The sequence below is a fragment of the Mauremys reevesii genome, linkage group 8 (assembly GCF_016161935.1).
Source record: "Mauremys reevesii isolate NIE-2019 linkage group 8, ASM1616193v1, whole genome shotgun sequence".
Classification (NCBI taxonomy): domain Eukaryota; kingdom Metazoa; phylum Chordata; order Testudines; family Geoemydidae; genus Mauremys; species Mauremys reevesii.
This window is the reverse complement of record NC_052630.1, coordinates 51986685-52003047: the sequence shown is the minus strand read 5'-3', so window position 1 is coordinate 52003047 and position 16363 is coordinate 51986685. Positions and strand designations below refer to the sequence as shown.

Here is a 16363-nt window from a genome sequence, read left to right as displayed (position 1 = left end):
AGGGTAAAAATATTAATATAATAGCAGGGATCAGAGAGAGTTTTCTTTTCTTTCATCACTAGAAGGGTTTCTGTATTGTTCCGGTGAAACTCATTGCTGAATAATTCACATAAGCTGAGGCATCAAGCAGGAAGTGCCCGACAATTCCATCTGATAGAGTCTGAGAATTCTCTGGACATACATTAAGATGATCAAAAATTAAACTAGACTCACCTGTGCAAACTTGGTAGCTACATAACCCCATCTTATCATGGGATTCCTACAAAGAGAAAGAGCACAATGTTACATCTAACAAACTCTTCCTTTGGGGCAGCAAGGATCTCATCCAATACAACTGTATTCTGTAACCATTCAATCCCTTGAGCACAGAACTAAATTAACGTTTAAATTAGAGGTTTAGTCTGTAGAACAGGCCCATACTATGAAAGTTTGAGAACTCCAGGGCTAAGTGTATTTAAAAGGTACTTGTAGTTTCTCCTCAAATCCAAGAGATGGAGCTGCTTAACAACTCCATGTTATGGCAGATACTCAAATTTAACTAAAATCTAAGGGACTAGTCTTCACAGTTCCCTTTCTTTCTAAAGACATTCAGCATCTGGTTGTTTCATTCCTAGATCTAACTCTAGATGGTTTTTCAGAAAAGCTCCTAAAATACACCTCTACCTTGATATAACGCTGTCCTCGGGAGCCAAAAAAATCTTACCGCGTTATAGGTGAAATCGTGTTATATCGAACTTGCTTTGATCCACTGGAGTGCGCAGCCCCGCCCCCCCAGAGCACTGCTTTACTGTGTTATATCCAAATTTGTGTTCTATCGGGTTGCATTATATCGGGGTACAGGTGTACTCAGAGACTGATTAGCAGAGGGCGGGTTCGACTCAAGTCATTGGTGTGCTATTTCCAGCCCTGCCAGTAGTTTGGCATATGACCTGCAGAAACTCACCTTATCTCTCAGTGCCTCAGTAAAGTGGGGGTAGTTCCCACTTCAGAGTTATTAAACAATAGCTCAGACTTTTAGAATACTACATAAAAATATCAGTGTTGTTGACATTACCTCGGATAGTTGTCCCTGTAGATGAGGGTGGGAGCGAAGAGGAAGTACAGATACTGGCTAACTTGGGGAACTGGGATGGTGCCTGAAAGAGCAAAAGAGTATTTGGCAGTGAAGCATTCAGCACACTGAAGGCATGGTGCTTCCCTCACTAGCCTTCTGCATACTTAACCCAGGCCTCCTAACTAGCCATCACCCTGAAGACTTTAGTCAAGGAGGCAGAATTCTTAGACTGCCAGAAAAAGAACAGAGGGAAAACAGATTAGTAATTAGCAGGAATTCTGCTTGGGACATGTAGTTCAGAGAAACCAGCACAGCCACTCAGTGCACAATGTTGTTAATTGGCAGTCATTACACACAGTCGCATTTTTAAAAGGAGTTACTGCCGGTGTGTCATGATTACTGGTATCATGTGTACCCCAGGGCCAGAATGTTGGCACCACACCAGCATCTGGGCTCTTATTCCATGCTAACTTTACTGTGCAGTTCTAAATGGGCCACTGCCCTCTTAGAGGTGCTGTCCTTTGGATTGAAGCCTTACACCGAAGTCCCCTCTGCCATTTCTTGTGGATGTCCTAGTGGTAGCAAGATCCCCCGGCACTAAAAGCACATAGAAAAACCCTTGATGTCTTGACCAACTTACTGTCTCTCTAAAACCAGTTCTAATTCTACTTCTTTGTAATAACTCAGTCACCCTGGGTGAAATTCACTTCTATGCAGAGGGCCACCACAGACCCTAGGCACCTCTCTAGCCACATTAAAGATCCACTTACACCTGAGTGTATAAATGGTGCACAGAAACCTTGGGCTGACCATATGCATATGGGTGAATTTCACCCCTAGAGGAAGGAGGACTCAGGAAGCAAAGAGTAAAACAACATACCCACAAACGTCTAGTGGAAGCAGGGTAAGTTACTCACTTGACTTATCCTTGGCTGAAGACAGGACCCGAGGAACATTCTCCCTAATGAATGAATAAGCCTTCATAATCAGACGAACCTGTAAAACAAGAGTGTCCAAGATCCCATTTTCCATAATTTAACTTCCTCAGCCTCTGCACTCCAGTGGGACAGAGTGACGCATCTAGGGAACGCTTTCAGCGTATTAGTCTCTTTTCACCTTATCCTTTTTTAAAAAGGTATGTACTGTTCCTCCTCTAGGTTCACCTCTCGACTAAACACTCAGAGTACCAGAAGGGGCAAGTATGCAGATAGTAGTGGTACTTGCCCCCTCTGCACCTTCAAAAAATCCAAACTGTTTTGTAAATTTAGGTGGAAATTAAAATGAGCTCCAGTCCAGTGCATGTGCTGTATGACGTGGAAACCAATAAAATGCTAGTCAGGTTAACCGAACACGATCTAGACTGAAGCAATGAATCATATCATTTCAATACCCCAGCTGTTCTCAGCATTGAGATTATTGTTGTCAATCTAGAATTATTTATTGATTATATGGCTCCATTTTTTAAGTGATCAAGTTGAAGCAAGATGGCACCAGCACATGAGCTCTATGCCTACTGTTCAATTCACTTTTTTTGCCCCCCATAATTTCCTCTCAGGAACTGATAATTGCTTGGCAGTTAATACTCCTCAAACTTGCTCTCTGAGTGCTGGCGACTCCTGTTTTCAAATACACTCACAGTGACAATTGCTTCTAGAATTGCAAACATCAAGACTGTTGTGAAACATTCAGAACACAAAACATGAATATACAGTAAAACTAATGTCAAACGTAGCTATTAAGAACTGTTTCTGGGTCACAATAGAGGTGTACACTTCTCTTCTTTGTATGAATATAATTGTTCAAGAAGGATCTTAAATTCTCTGTCAGGCCAGCACATGTTTAATGGGAGTTTAAAGTAAAAATCTGACCCCCCTTTTATAAAAGCTAGAACTGTTCTAACTCTAATTATATTTAATCTACTTAAGATTGGCTCCCTCAAAATGTAACTGTGCACAGTTACCACCTTCCTACTTGGGATACAACTGAAAGATTATTCTGTGAATATCACAGAGTATTACAAAGAAGCAAAATGCCATGCATCACTTGGGCCATAGGAGCAACGTTTGCTACATTAAACCGTTTGCTGTTTGGGTCAATATGGATATATATTTTATATACCACAGATCTTACAAGAGGATATATGTAGTCTTCATATTTAGATGCACAGGGCACAAAAAACTGCTTGAATTTAGAACTACAGTATTAGAAGTCAAAATCACCAAGTGAATGGCTATTTTAGACGGAGACCGTTCAAAACCATTCCCTACCATTTTTTAATATATTTAATGTCATCTGCACTCTTCATTGACAGAGCAGCAAGTAAAATGAGTGTGAGGTTGCAAGACAACCCAAAATTAAAGCTTGAGAAATTACACAGATTTGTTTTGCCCTCTTTATGGGTATTGCACCTTATCTGTTGTGCGACAACTAGATTAATTTACATCACAATGGTCAAGTGGCCTTAAATTTTTACTTTTGTTCTAAAAGCAGCCAATACTGGGAATTGGCAATATTTCAAGTGTTTCCACTTCTCTCTTGCTTCTAGCAGTCACATGGGTACACTTTGTCTACAACAGATGATATTTAAAAATATATATGCAATAGTCTAGTGCAATTGTATCATATTAACAGATACTGAATTTGATTCAATCGGCAAAGGGTACAATTATTGAAAGCCTGTTAATAAAATAGCAAATATTTTTTAAAAATCAGAACTAGTTGCCAAGAGTAATGAAGTCTCTTAGTTACAAATTGCTATTGTCTCACATGCAGAGACAGGCACTACAATATCTTTTTGAGGAGGAAAAAAGGCTTTCCAGCAAGTTCTTTCCTAGACAAAATTTTCATTCTAGCATGCAAAGCCATCTACTGTCCTGACTCTAAAGTCACCATGCAGGGACTCACCTGTTCAAGTATTATAACGAACCGAGAGGCTGGAGGTAGAGCATACGACACAGCAACATATGTTGGCCCAAACCCAAGCCCGATGCTTTGGAAGAGCATGAAGAGCATCCCAAAGAAGAGGGAGCGGATTTTCCGGTGGGAGGAACAACAGTGGCCCTGGGCCCACTGCAGGAAAAGGCCATAGGGTAAAATGAACGTGGACAGAAACATGCAGAGCCAGGTGGAAATGACAACAGGAAACTTGCCAAAAGCAAAGACCAAAAGATCAAATTCAAGCACCAGCCTAAAAGAAACAGATACAAGACAAAACCAGATTAGTGGCATGTGGTGTTCGTTATCTCTTTTTATGAAAGCTTCCAACCCAGTTCTGCAGTGGTCACAGAAAGCAACATTAGCAGACAACAGCTGGTAGATGATCTCAGTTCAATTCCTAAATGGACAAGTGCATTGTGCAAAACCAAACCACACTCACTCTTGTTGGCAACACTGACTGGCTGAAAGACAAAGGTCTGACTCAGCAACACATGCAAGCACATGCTTAACTCTAAGTCATATGGGCTTCAATGGGACTTAAGTGGCTGTTTTAAGGAAGTGCATGTTTAAGTTCTTTGCTGAAGATGAATGAGCTTAAGCACGCACTTAAGGGTAAGCATGTGCTTAAATGCTGTTAAATCAATACTAGAGTGAGACCCGGAGACAGAACTTCTCTCACTTCTAGCGAGGGTCCCTCCAAAACAGGGAGGAGACATTTACTGAGAAATGAGAAAAGTTTCTATTGATGCCTCCATGGCTGTACTTGTTCTGTGGATAAACAGGATTTCAGTCTCCAGAGATGTCACTTTAGCATGTTTCACAAGAATTCAGGGTCAGATTATTAAAGATATTTAGGCACCCAAAGACGCAGATAAGCACCTAGTGGGGATTTTCAAAAATACCTATACACCTAATATCCACTGATTTTAATAGGAGTTGGATATCTAGGTGCCTTTGAAAATCCCACTAGATACCTAAGTACCTTTACAAATCTAGCATTAAATCTACTTTGGTTAAAAAAAAAAGTGGAATTAAATCCCAGGTAGATTTGCTATAGAACATGGTTGATTATTTTTAGAATAATGAAGACAGTTCAAATCCGCACAAATTAATATTGTGACTGGTCCTTCATGGTTTTCCCCTCCTTTAGAATCTAGTCTGATTTAGAAGTTTTAGATTTCTAGCCCTTCTACCTCAGAAGGGCCTTCACTCTATAGATTTAAAACTCTGCTGGCTCAGGACAGCCTCTCAGGTACACATACTACAAGTACACAAAAGCTTAAAATGTATTCATTCCCATCCGGATTCATACTGGGATTACAAACTGTAACCGGAGACACTATCAGATCTATTTAGGAAAACAGTTTTAAAAAAAGGATATTACTGCATATACTATTATGACAAAATATTCCTTTGTATGGAAAACAAGTCTCCAATGTAGATCCATCCAATTCTTCCCCTTCTGCCCACATCACTTTCAATTGAGAAACAAAGCTAAGCTTCCATTTGGAAACCCAAGTTGCTGCCAGTTTACATTCATCCAGAACTGTACGTGCCAGCTCTCAATTAGAGATGAAAAAACACTAACATCAAGTCATGTCATAACTGATTCTGATACATGAAAAACAAAGAAATTGCATTATCAGTAAGATAAACATGTAGTTTCACTTGTAATCTACAGGGATAGCTGTCAAAAACAACTACAATTTAAGCAATAAAGTCAACAAGTCAGAGGAAGATTCTCTCTCTCTCTCTCTCTCTCTCAAGTATGTTCAGTACTGGCTACAAGCATCTAAGCACAGACATAACTGAGTTTGTTCCAGGACCTTCAAGGTTCTCTTAGAACAACTTAATTTACATGTATTTAGCAACAGTACAGTCCTCCAGAAGTGTGTTCAGTATAGTCTACTAATGCAGGACAGAAGGCTGCCAAAGTACACCTCCACCCCGATATAACGCCACCCGATAGAACACAAATTCAGATATAACGCGGTAAAGCAGCGCTCTGGGGGGGGTGGGGCTGCGCGCTCCAGCAGATCAAATCAAGTTCAATATAATGCAGTTTCACCTATAACACGGTAAGATTTTTTGGCTCCCAAGGACAGCATTATATTGAGGTAGAGGTATATTTGCCATTTTTCAAAACTGTCTACGCTGTCCCCTTCACTTGACATAAATGAAGAACCACCACCATCCAGTTCATAATTCTGGTGCTCTGAGAACATAATGAAAAGAAGCTATCATCTACCTTTATGCTGAGTTCTCAAGAACTGCATGCCTCTAGCCCAATGACATTGGATATAATATTTCTAGGATATGTGCCCAAAGCCTATGAGTCATATGACAAAATTGCTCACTATCTACCTATGCCTTCTGTGGTTGCCTTGTCTGTCTAGGATGTAAATTCTAGCACAATTTTAAAGCTTGTTGAGTCTATTTACAAGTTTTATGACCTGTCCACACAGCATTATACTTGAAGTACGAGTTCCCCCATTTTGTAACTTTATGTACCACTAATTTTTAATTATCAATTTTCAATATGTAAGTGCTTCCCTTTCAACACGCTTTCTTACCTTCCTTCATCAATAAAGTCTACTACAAGTGTGCTGAGAATGAAGAGGATGAGGAGAGCGATGAACATGTGGTAGATTGTCCGGATGTGGTTCACTTCAAACAGCTCACTGGGGAGGAGGTCCAAATGAAGAGCGATATCATTAGCACACATATGAATAGCATATAGTGTCTATAGTACTTTTTCTCTTCCAAATGTTTCCTTTCATTGTGAAACATGCCCCAACAAGTACAGCATAAATGGGAGACAAGAGATCCGAGTTATAGTTCTGATTTGCTACATAACTAAGTCACTGCTCTGTTCCTCACTTTTACCATCTGTAAGAAGATGATGATACAGCTACCTCACTGGGATGTTGTGTGAATTAATTCATGTTTGTGAATAAAAGACATCTGGTTCTCATCTAGCACTTCTACCTGAAGATCTCAAAATTATTTCTTTGAAGGTGGAGTAGGTAATCCTCAACCTTATTTTTACACAGGGAGAATTAGTCACAAAATTAAATGACTTGCATAAGAATCCAAAGGGGACTGTCAGCAGTCAACAACTGAGACAGGTCCATTAAAAGCAATGAATACAAGCAATAAACAGTTTCTCCCAAAAGGAATTCAGATTTGAGGATCCAACAAGTGTTGTGCTGTGGCAGCCCTCTAGCAGGGCTACAGCTATTCCTAGTGCCTCCCACTATCACCATCTTTCTAGCACATGTGGACAAGGGAATGTGGGGAAAGGTTTACAGAGCCCTCTACATAGGGGAAAGGCAGGCAAGCAAGCCACACTGCTTTGTAGCTTCAGAGAACCATTATCTTTTCAACAAATACACATTTTCTTAGAGATAAAGCTCCAGGGACATTTGCAACCATATATGGCTGAAAAAAATATTCAACAGGAATCGGACATGGAAAGAAAGGGCTCAACTATAATAAAGCAGAGGTCCCAAAGTAAAGATACTTAGGGTGGCCAAGTGAGGCACTTTTAGCCAGTATGCTTCAGAAACAACAAGTGCAGTTGAAGTACTCACTCCAAGAGGGACCTCCTAGCAGTAAAGAGCTTTCCATGTTCTGGAGGTGCCCTCAAGCCCCTGTGAAGAAGAAGGACAATATTAAAGACAAAAAAATTTTAAACTATAAAGGTTGCAGGAAACTTAACCTCATCCAGGGATCAGCTTACTTGGTTTTGTGCAGGTCTCTCTCTGAGCAGGTAGCTACAGGGAAGGTGGATGTTGCTGTGGAGGATTCCAGAAGCACAGACTTTGCTATCAAACGGTTCACAAACTCTGTAAAGTGACTGTCCACCTCCTTCATGAATGCTGGCTTCAACTCCTGATAAAGTGGAAATAGGTTCACATTATTTTCTATGCCTTGAGTCATTGCAGAGAAACTAAATGAATTCTTTGCTTCAGTCTTCACAGCTGAGGATGTTAGGGAGATTCCCAAACCTGAGCCGTCCTTTGTAGGTGACAAATCTGAGGAATTTTCACAGGAAATAATTGATAAACTTAACAGTAACAAGACACTGAGACCAGATGTCATTCACCCAAGAGTTCTGAAAGAACTCAAATGCGAAATTGCGGAAACGCATATGGTTTGTAACCTGTCCTTTAAATCAGCTCCTGTACTCAATGATTGGAAGATAGCTAATATAACGCCAATATTTAAAAAGGGCTCTGAAGGTGATCCTGGCAATTACAGACCAGTAAGTTTAACATCAGTACCGGGCAAATTAGTTGAAACAATAGTAAAGAATAAAATTGTCAGACACATAGGAAAACATAAATTGTTGGGCAAAAGTCAACATGGTTTCTGTAAAGGGAAATCATGTCTTACAATCCATTAGAGTTCTTTAAAGGGGTCAACAAACATGTGGACAAGGGGGATCCAGTGGGCGTAGTGTACTTAGATTTCCAGAAAGCCTTTGACAAGGTCCCTCACCAAAGGCTCTTTCGTAAATTAAGTTGTAATGGGATAAGAGAGAAGATCCTTTCATGGATTGAGAACTGGTTAAAAGACAGGGAACAAAGGGTAGGAATAAATGGTAAATGTTCAGAATGGATAGGGGTAACTAGTGGTGTTCCCCAAGGGCCAGTCCTAGGACCAATCCTATTCAACTTAATCATAAATGATCTGGAGAAAGGGGTAATCTGAAGTGGCAAAGTTTGCAGATGATACTAAACTGCTCAAGATAGTTAAGACCAAAGCAGACTGTGAAAGAACTTCAGAAAGATTGCACAAAACTAAGTGTTTGGGCAACAAAATGGCAAATGAAATTTAATGTGGATAAATGTAAAGTAATCCACATTGGAATAAATAACCTCAACTACACATACAACATGATGGGGGCTAATTTAGCTACAACGAATCAGGAAAAAGATCTTGGGAGTCATCGTGAATAGTTCTCTGAAGACGTCCACGCAGTGTGCAGCGGCAGTCAAAAAAAGCAAACAGGATGTTGGGAATCATTAAAAAAGGGATAGAGAATAAGATGGATAATATCTTATTGCCCTTATATAAATCCACGGTATGCCCACATCTTGAATACTGCGTATAGATGTGGTCGCCTCATCTCAAAAAAGATATACTGGCATTAGAAAAGGTTCAGAGAAGGGCAACTAAAATGATTAGGGGTTTGGAACGAGTCCCATAGGAGGAGAGATTAGAGAGGCTAGGACTTTTCACCTTAGAAAATAGGAGACAAGGGGGGGGGAGAATATGATAGAAACATATAAAATCATGAGTGGTGTGGAGAAAGCGAATAAGAAAAAGTTATTTACTTGTTCCCAAAATATGAGAACTAGGGGCCATCAAATGAAATTAATGGGCAGCAGATTTAAAACAAATAAAAGGAAATTCTTCTTCACAGAGCGCAGTCAACCTGTGGAACTCCTTACCTGAGGAGATTGTGAAGGCTAGGACTATAACAGGGCTTAAAAGAGAAGTAGTTAAATTCATGGAAGTTAAATCCATTAATGGCTATTAGCCAGGATGGGTAAGGAATGGTGTCCCTAGCCTCTGTTTGTCAGAGGGTGGAGATGGATGGCAGGAGAGAGATCACTTGATCATTCCCTGTTAGGTTCACTCCCTCTGGCACCTGGCATTGGACACTGTCGGCAGACAAGATGCTGGGCTGGATGGACCCTTGGTCTGACCCAGTATGGCCATTCTTTTGTTATAAGGAGTGTCCTAGAATGAGTCACCCCATTTTGGGGTGCTGCCAAGAAGAGAAACACAAGGAAAATGTCTTGTAAAGAAAAATTTCTAGGTATTATTTGATGTCCACTTTGTTATTTTCTGTCATTGGAATAGCTAGCTGATAATCATTCCACTGATGAACTTTTAAAATTTAATAATCTTTCTTTAAGCTTCCCTATTTTCCCTTTCTAAGATACCTTGAAATTCACTATAAAGTAGATAATTGCAATGTCACAGCTGGTACTTTTGAGAGGTACAACTTTTACCTGGGACATTATCACATGGTCTCTAGGAAAGAGAAAGCTGAGTAACCAACTTTCTGTTGCAGCTCACCTTTGAGATAAGTAAATGTCATGAGCATGCTTTTTTGCGCTTCTTTATGATGTGTAATGAAAGCCTGAAAGTTTCTCCTGATTCTTTACCTTAGAACAGGAACACAGAGAGAAACAACTGACAAGAGAAGATCACAGGACTCTTTGGAGAAGCTAACAACTGGAACTCTTGTAGGGCTACATGCGTTTGGATCTTACACAGAGATTTTCTCCCAGTTATTTTTCCAGGTGTTTTGAGTTGGACAGATTTTTTAAAAACATCCTTCCCCATCCCCCTACCACCACCCAAATTGCTCATGATTCATCCTTGTTCCTCATGATACCATAATGCTACTAGTTCTCCAGTTATCCAGATTCCATGAAAAGACGACAGGTTAGACAAGGCAAGGCATGAAATACTAATAAGCAATAAGCCCTCTCTTACATCCTAAAGCAGAAATGGGGTAGATGTTTTCTTCACTTTGAGGGCCCTCTTTACCAAAATACCACATATCTAGGGAGATGCATTCTTAGAGACTAGTAATGTGTAATAAAAAGGAAAATAAATCCAGTCAATTAAGTGTACATTGTGCTTAAGACTCAGACATTCAGTTGTGAAAGAGTCGAGATGTGATCGTGTGAAAATAATGGTGCACTAAAAAAAAAATATATTATAAATAAAATTATAAGACAGCTCTGCCTGTTTCTTGAACAGTCTCCGAGTCTCCTACTCTCCACTCGGAAAAAAAGATCTGTCCACTGCTCTGCTCAAAACAAATTGCAACTGTTAATATTTAGCTTATTGAAAATATTTGATCAGCAACCACCATGGGAACAAAGAAGCAGAGGGTAAGACGAGGATTTAGTTGAGCAGGGATTATGGCTGAGACGACTATAGATACCAGAATGCTAAAGCAAAGTATCAGAACCAAAGCCAGAAGAGTAGGAGTCGTTACGGGATTCCTGCTGGTACAGAAAGCAGGAATAGTCCTTTAAAATACACTACATCCCCTTCTCCATTCCCCAAGGAGCAAGGGATGGGGGACAAGGAAAGAGTCCTCATGAGGGTTACCAAAGTCAAATAAAATTTACCCTGGCACTGCACCAGAGAAGTGTCAGCTCCAAGGGCAGGGTGCATTATGGCACCACTCCTCATTCCTGAGGACTGCCACCTCTCACATTTCCCAAACCCCTCCCACACACTTAGATGATTCACTAATGTCACTAGGGACAAGGAAAGCAGGAGCCTAGGCAGGTGGTCTTGCAGTAGCTGTTTCTCCCAAGTCTGCCCCATAGGCCACAAGGCAGAGGAAGGCATTAGAAAACCTTTCCAGTGGGAAGCCAATGCATGCCCTGAGTCCTCAGCATGTACCTCCTTTACTTCCAAAATTAAAGGAGCAGCAGAACTTCTCTCTCCCTCCTGAAATGCAGGCAAGCACCACCCCATGCACCCAGTTAGTGCATGTGAAGCTCTGGCCCGCTTTCTTTCCACCTCAACGCATCAGTGAGCTGGAGAAAAGGAATCTGGCTGATTCTGCCAGTGCCAGACAGCTCATTAGTAGGGGGCATACAGGAAGATGATGGGAATTCCGATACTGAGGCTCTTGTGAGCTCCCCACAAGTCCCGATACTGCTCCAGTAATTCCCTACACCTCCTTCCCCACTAATAAACCAACTGGCCTAGGAAAGATACAGGGGTCTTCTTCCATCTACTTCCTGAAAGGTCATCTAGACAGCTGGGGAAGGCACATGTTTGGATCGGGGCTAGCTGGTAGTGAGAGTACTTGCAGGAGGGAGGTCTATTGGCCCTTTAAGGGTGCTGGAAAGATAGCATGCAGAAAATTTTCCTCAACATCAGGCTAAATCTATAGTCCCTGTAGTACGCAACGATCTATTTCATATGGATTTAATACCAGGTTGATCAACTGCCCTCCACACCTTGGAATGATGGAAAAGCAGCATCGCAGTTTTGAGACTCTTTTGTAAAGGATGATCTCCAGCAGCTTTCCTACTCTACTGTAATGGCTGGTCAGGGAGGACCAGACCTCAGAACTCCAGTGGCTATATTTTAAATAAAATGGAAAGATGGCGACACTGGCGCACTCTACACTGATTGGGGGGGGAGGTTTATAACTGAGTCTTATACTGCCCCCCCCCATCCCCATGCCACCCAATATTCTCCTATCCACAACCTATGAGAACCCCAGTTCTGTGGTCCCTCAACACCCCAGTTCTATGGCCCTGCAGACAAATTATATTTATTTTCTCAATTAACTATCAATAGTCCCTTTGCCATTATTGATTATTTACTTTTACATAAGATCTTCCTTGTGCTTAATCTTGGAAGAAAGGCATCATTCAATAGGGATATTTATTTATAGCCATGAAAAAAATGTAATGTGAAAGATTCAGCATTATGACTTCCCTGTAGGACCAAAGAAATAAGCAGCTGTGATTGGAAAAAGCTTTCTGTAAATACAAATGTATTGAAAGCAAAGAAACTATGAAGTAAAGAATAAAATATGTTTAAATGCCATATATATCAGTACTACATCCCTCCCCTACTGTGTGAATCTCTTTAAATGGGACATCAGGAGTCTCCTGCTGTTCCTTCAGGTGCAATTCATGATTAGGCACCAGTGTTCCAGAGCGAACAAGGGGGAAATGGAACAAGCTAGGTTTAACCAGGCCAGTGCTCTAGGGAGCACACAGTGCTTACATGTCAATGGAATGCTGCTATGGATCCAAAAGTGAAGGGGTTAAAAAGCTTTAAGGCCATAGAACAAACAAGTTCAAGTTATTACTCACTCTCCTGCTCACTACACTGAGTATTTCTTTGTCTGCTTATGGAGCTGTCAGCTGTCTATAAAGTGGCTGTGGTAGCCGCCCCTGCCTCCTCCCAACATTACTGGGTCTCTCAGTGGTGAATCAACTAGTCCAGAAAAACTGGATCTATAAATATGAAAATTAAGCACTCTCTCAAACAATTAAAGTGTTTGTTGCAGTTTCTAACTGCCAAATGTGAAGCATGACTTCAAACTGAGTTTTGAACCATAGTTAATACTCATTTCTGTATTATTTGTCTGAAGGATTCCTTCTGTAGTCCAAATACACTTTAATGTTTTAACTAACAAGGATCAACAGCGATTATCAGATCATTTTCCACCACAGTGTCTGAGATTTCCCCTATACGCAGAATAGGAAACAGTCATTGTGTGGTATTGGTTGGCAGAGTTTTATTCAATGGCTTCTGCTGTGCATATCCAGGTTGCTGACAAAGCTGAAGCCCTTGGCTAAAACCTGAATAAAGTCAAACTTTAAAACAAATAAAGAGAAACATTTGTTACAAACTAGATAGATATTAACTGGTTTCTTTTACTAAAAAAAGAAGTGTTTTAGGTCCTGAAGTCTCAGGTTCAGAGTTCTCAGCCAATAGCTTCCCAAAGCCCATTTATTTGGACACAGTGTTTAATAAATCACTTACAGTTAAGTGAGCTAGTCAGATCTCCAGTCACATGCACCATAGAGTTTTAGACAAGAGAATCATATCATTGAATAATTGTCTTCTTTACTGTGGAACCTGAGCTTTAACAAAAGGGGGGAAGTCTCTCTCTGTGGGAGCCATGCTGTGCCATAAAAAGCATCAATCACAAACTGAATGATAGCAGAGAGAAGAGAACAGACTTTCCACTGCTCTGACCAGACCCTCGAGGTAGGTGGGCCTCCACCTCACAGCTTAGCTCCCAACTGTTGCCAGAAACTTTTATTTCAGTGATATTTTCTAGCCTTAACAGCTTTAGTTGTTTTACTATCAGCCAAGCACCACTGTGCTCAATCGCAGTGCTAACCGAGTGACAAGAGTGCATTGGTCCTGCTTAGAGTTTACAGTTTAGGAAAGGACAAAGTGTTCAGATCTTAGACCATAGACTTAGGCACCTAAATAAAGAATGCCTGACTTTCAAGAGTGCTGGGCATCCACAACTCTCATTCAAATCAGTGGGATTTAGGCACCTCAAAGACATGTACTTATTAGGGCCTAAATCTATAGTTAGGGATTCAACTCAAAGCTCCTGCATTTGAAAATTTGGACCCAAGTTTAGATTCCAACAATAGTTCACACTGAGAAAAGAGCAGCATCAGAGGCTCCACAAAACATCTGCTAAGGATTTTGCTACTGATTTTACATGGAAAGTACACAGACGCTATGGTGATAGGTAGCAGTAGAAAACCCTAAGAGAGATAAGAATTTGCTGTTAGTTTAAATTCTAAATTTTCAAAAATTTGAAAAAGTGATAATCAGTAATTAGCCTGTGCATGTTGTCTTCTTGTGTGCACCTCCATCCATAAGCAACTGAATCTTAATTTAGGCCAGTGGTCCCCAAACTTTTCAGGGTCGTGCCCCCACTTACTGCTATTCCCTCCGCCCTCAGAAGCAGGTCTGCGGCTTGTGGGGGAGGGAGCAGCATGAACAGGAGTAAGGGGGCTGAGGCCAGAAGCTGAGATGGGTGGCACTCCCTTCCTGCCCCCCATGGGGGCTGGCCCAGGCCCCAGTCGCACCCCACAATTTGGAGTCCTCTGCTTTAAGCCACGATTCAGGAATGCACATTAATTACATGCTTAAATGCTTTCCTGAATTAGGGTCTTCGAGATTGCTAAACTGACCCCTTTTTATACAGCTACATAGTGTCTCATTGAAGCTGTGGCTGCACACAGGTTAAGTGTGGTTGACAGCTAATAAAAGTTTATGTTCCATGCTCATATTTAATTGCTCCCAAGTTTGTTTGCTGCCATATTTTCCCATGAACAGAATTCACTCCACAATAAGCTGTGTAAGCTAGAGGGCTTTCTGTAGCCCATCAGTTTCTATCACCACCATATTTGCTGATGTCACAAAGCTAAGCTGTGGCAGGAAATTTGCTCCCCATCTCCCTCACGCTATATGCAAAAAAAATAGGGCTGTCAAGTTATTAAAAAAATTAATCACAATTAATCACTTAAACAGAATACCATTTATTTAAATATTTTCTGATGTTTTCTACATTTTCAAATATAGTGATTTCAATTACAACACAGAATACAAGGTGCAGAGTGCTCACTTTATTTTATATTATAAATATTTGCACTGTAAAAAACAAAAGGTAGTATTTTTCAATTCACCTAATACAGGTACTGTAGTGCAATTTCTATCATGAAAGTTGAACCACAAATGTAGAATTATGTACAAAAAAATAACTGCACTCAAAAATAAAACAATGTAAAACTTTAGAGCCTACAAGTCCACTCAGTCCTACTTCTTGTTCAGCCAATTGCTCAAACAAGTTTGTTTACATTTTCAGGACTTAATGCTGCCTGCTTCTTATTTACGTTACCTGAAAGTGAGAACAGGCATTCGCTTGGCACTGCTGTAACCAGCGTCCCAAGATATTTATGTTCCAGATGCACTAAAGATTCATATGTCCCTTCATGCTTCAACCACCATTCCACAGGACATACCTCCATGCTGATGATGGGTTCTGCTTGATAACGAGCCAAAGAATGCGGTCCAACGCATGTTCATTTTCATCATCAGAGTCAGATGCCAACTGCATTTACCTTTTTGAGTGTGTGCGCGTGTGTGTGTGTATATATGAATGAATAAAAGAAGTCAGGAGAGTTCCCAATTGCCAAGAGCATTTTAAAGCATCAAAACTGTTCATTTCATTGAAATCCTAAACTTGGCCACATTAGTGCACCAAAATGCATAGAGAGGCATCTTCCCCTCTTGTGCAATTCCTTTAAATCCACTCTAGTTACCCCTATCGTATAATGAAACTGTGTGTTCACCACCCACTAGCCATAATACCAAGATTGCGAAATGGTATTTCTCCAAGGCAAGGGCATTCACCTTTCTTTCTAAGAGTTATTCATTCTCTGGCATCAAGTAAGACTGTGAAATTACAGGTCATTGCTGTGGAACACTTGTGATGTTAATAGAAGGTGTGAGTAAGGCACAGTGTGTCCTGAAGAACATGCAAACAAAAGAAAACTCGTTGCTAGGATGAAGAGTGGAACTCAATGCTGCCCCACTTAGCATGGGAACAGGGCACCCTTGCAGAATAGCATGGAAAGGTTTGGAAATTCCTTCTTTGTTTTAAGAATAATGGCAACCACAATCCTCTAGAAATTAGAACCCACAGACTGTCTGCATCTCCTGCTCACACACATTTATGGACAACACAACCTTGTCTGCACTAGGAGAGTCACCTCTGGCTGCTGAAGGAGTGCAGGACTCCCTGCTGAAAAGGGTGGGAGAAAGTGTCTT

The 16363-nt window shown here is 40.8% G+C and overlaps 1 protein-coding gene across 5 annotated transcripts in view; it reads right to left on the bottom strand.

The window, feature by feature from the left end:
* SOAT1 (sterol O-acyltransferase 1) overlaps window positions 1–16363 on the bottom strand; it is a 47117-nt gene that overhangs the window by 12860 nt on the left and 17894 nt on the right. For all 5 annotated transcript variants that reach the window (XM_039485469.1, XM_039485468.1, XM_039485470.1 and 2 more), the window contains exons 4-10: window positions 7734–7885; window positions 7585–7644; window positions 6565–6672; window positions 3959–4241; window positions 1972–2050; window positions 1055–1136; window positions 214–259 (exon numbers count right to left, since the gene is read on the bottom strand). In XM_039485469.1, coding sequence (XP_039341403.1) covers window positions 214–259; window positions 1055–1136; window positions 1972–2050; window positions 3959–4241; window positions 6565–6672; window positions 7585–7644; window positions 7734–7885 — 810 coding nt within the window. The remainder of the gene's footprint in view (window positions 1–213; window positions 260–1054; window positions 1137–1971; window positions 2051–3958; window positions 4242–6564; window positions 6673–7584; window positions 7645–7733; window positions 7886–16363) is intronic.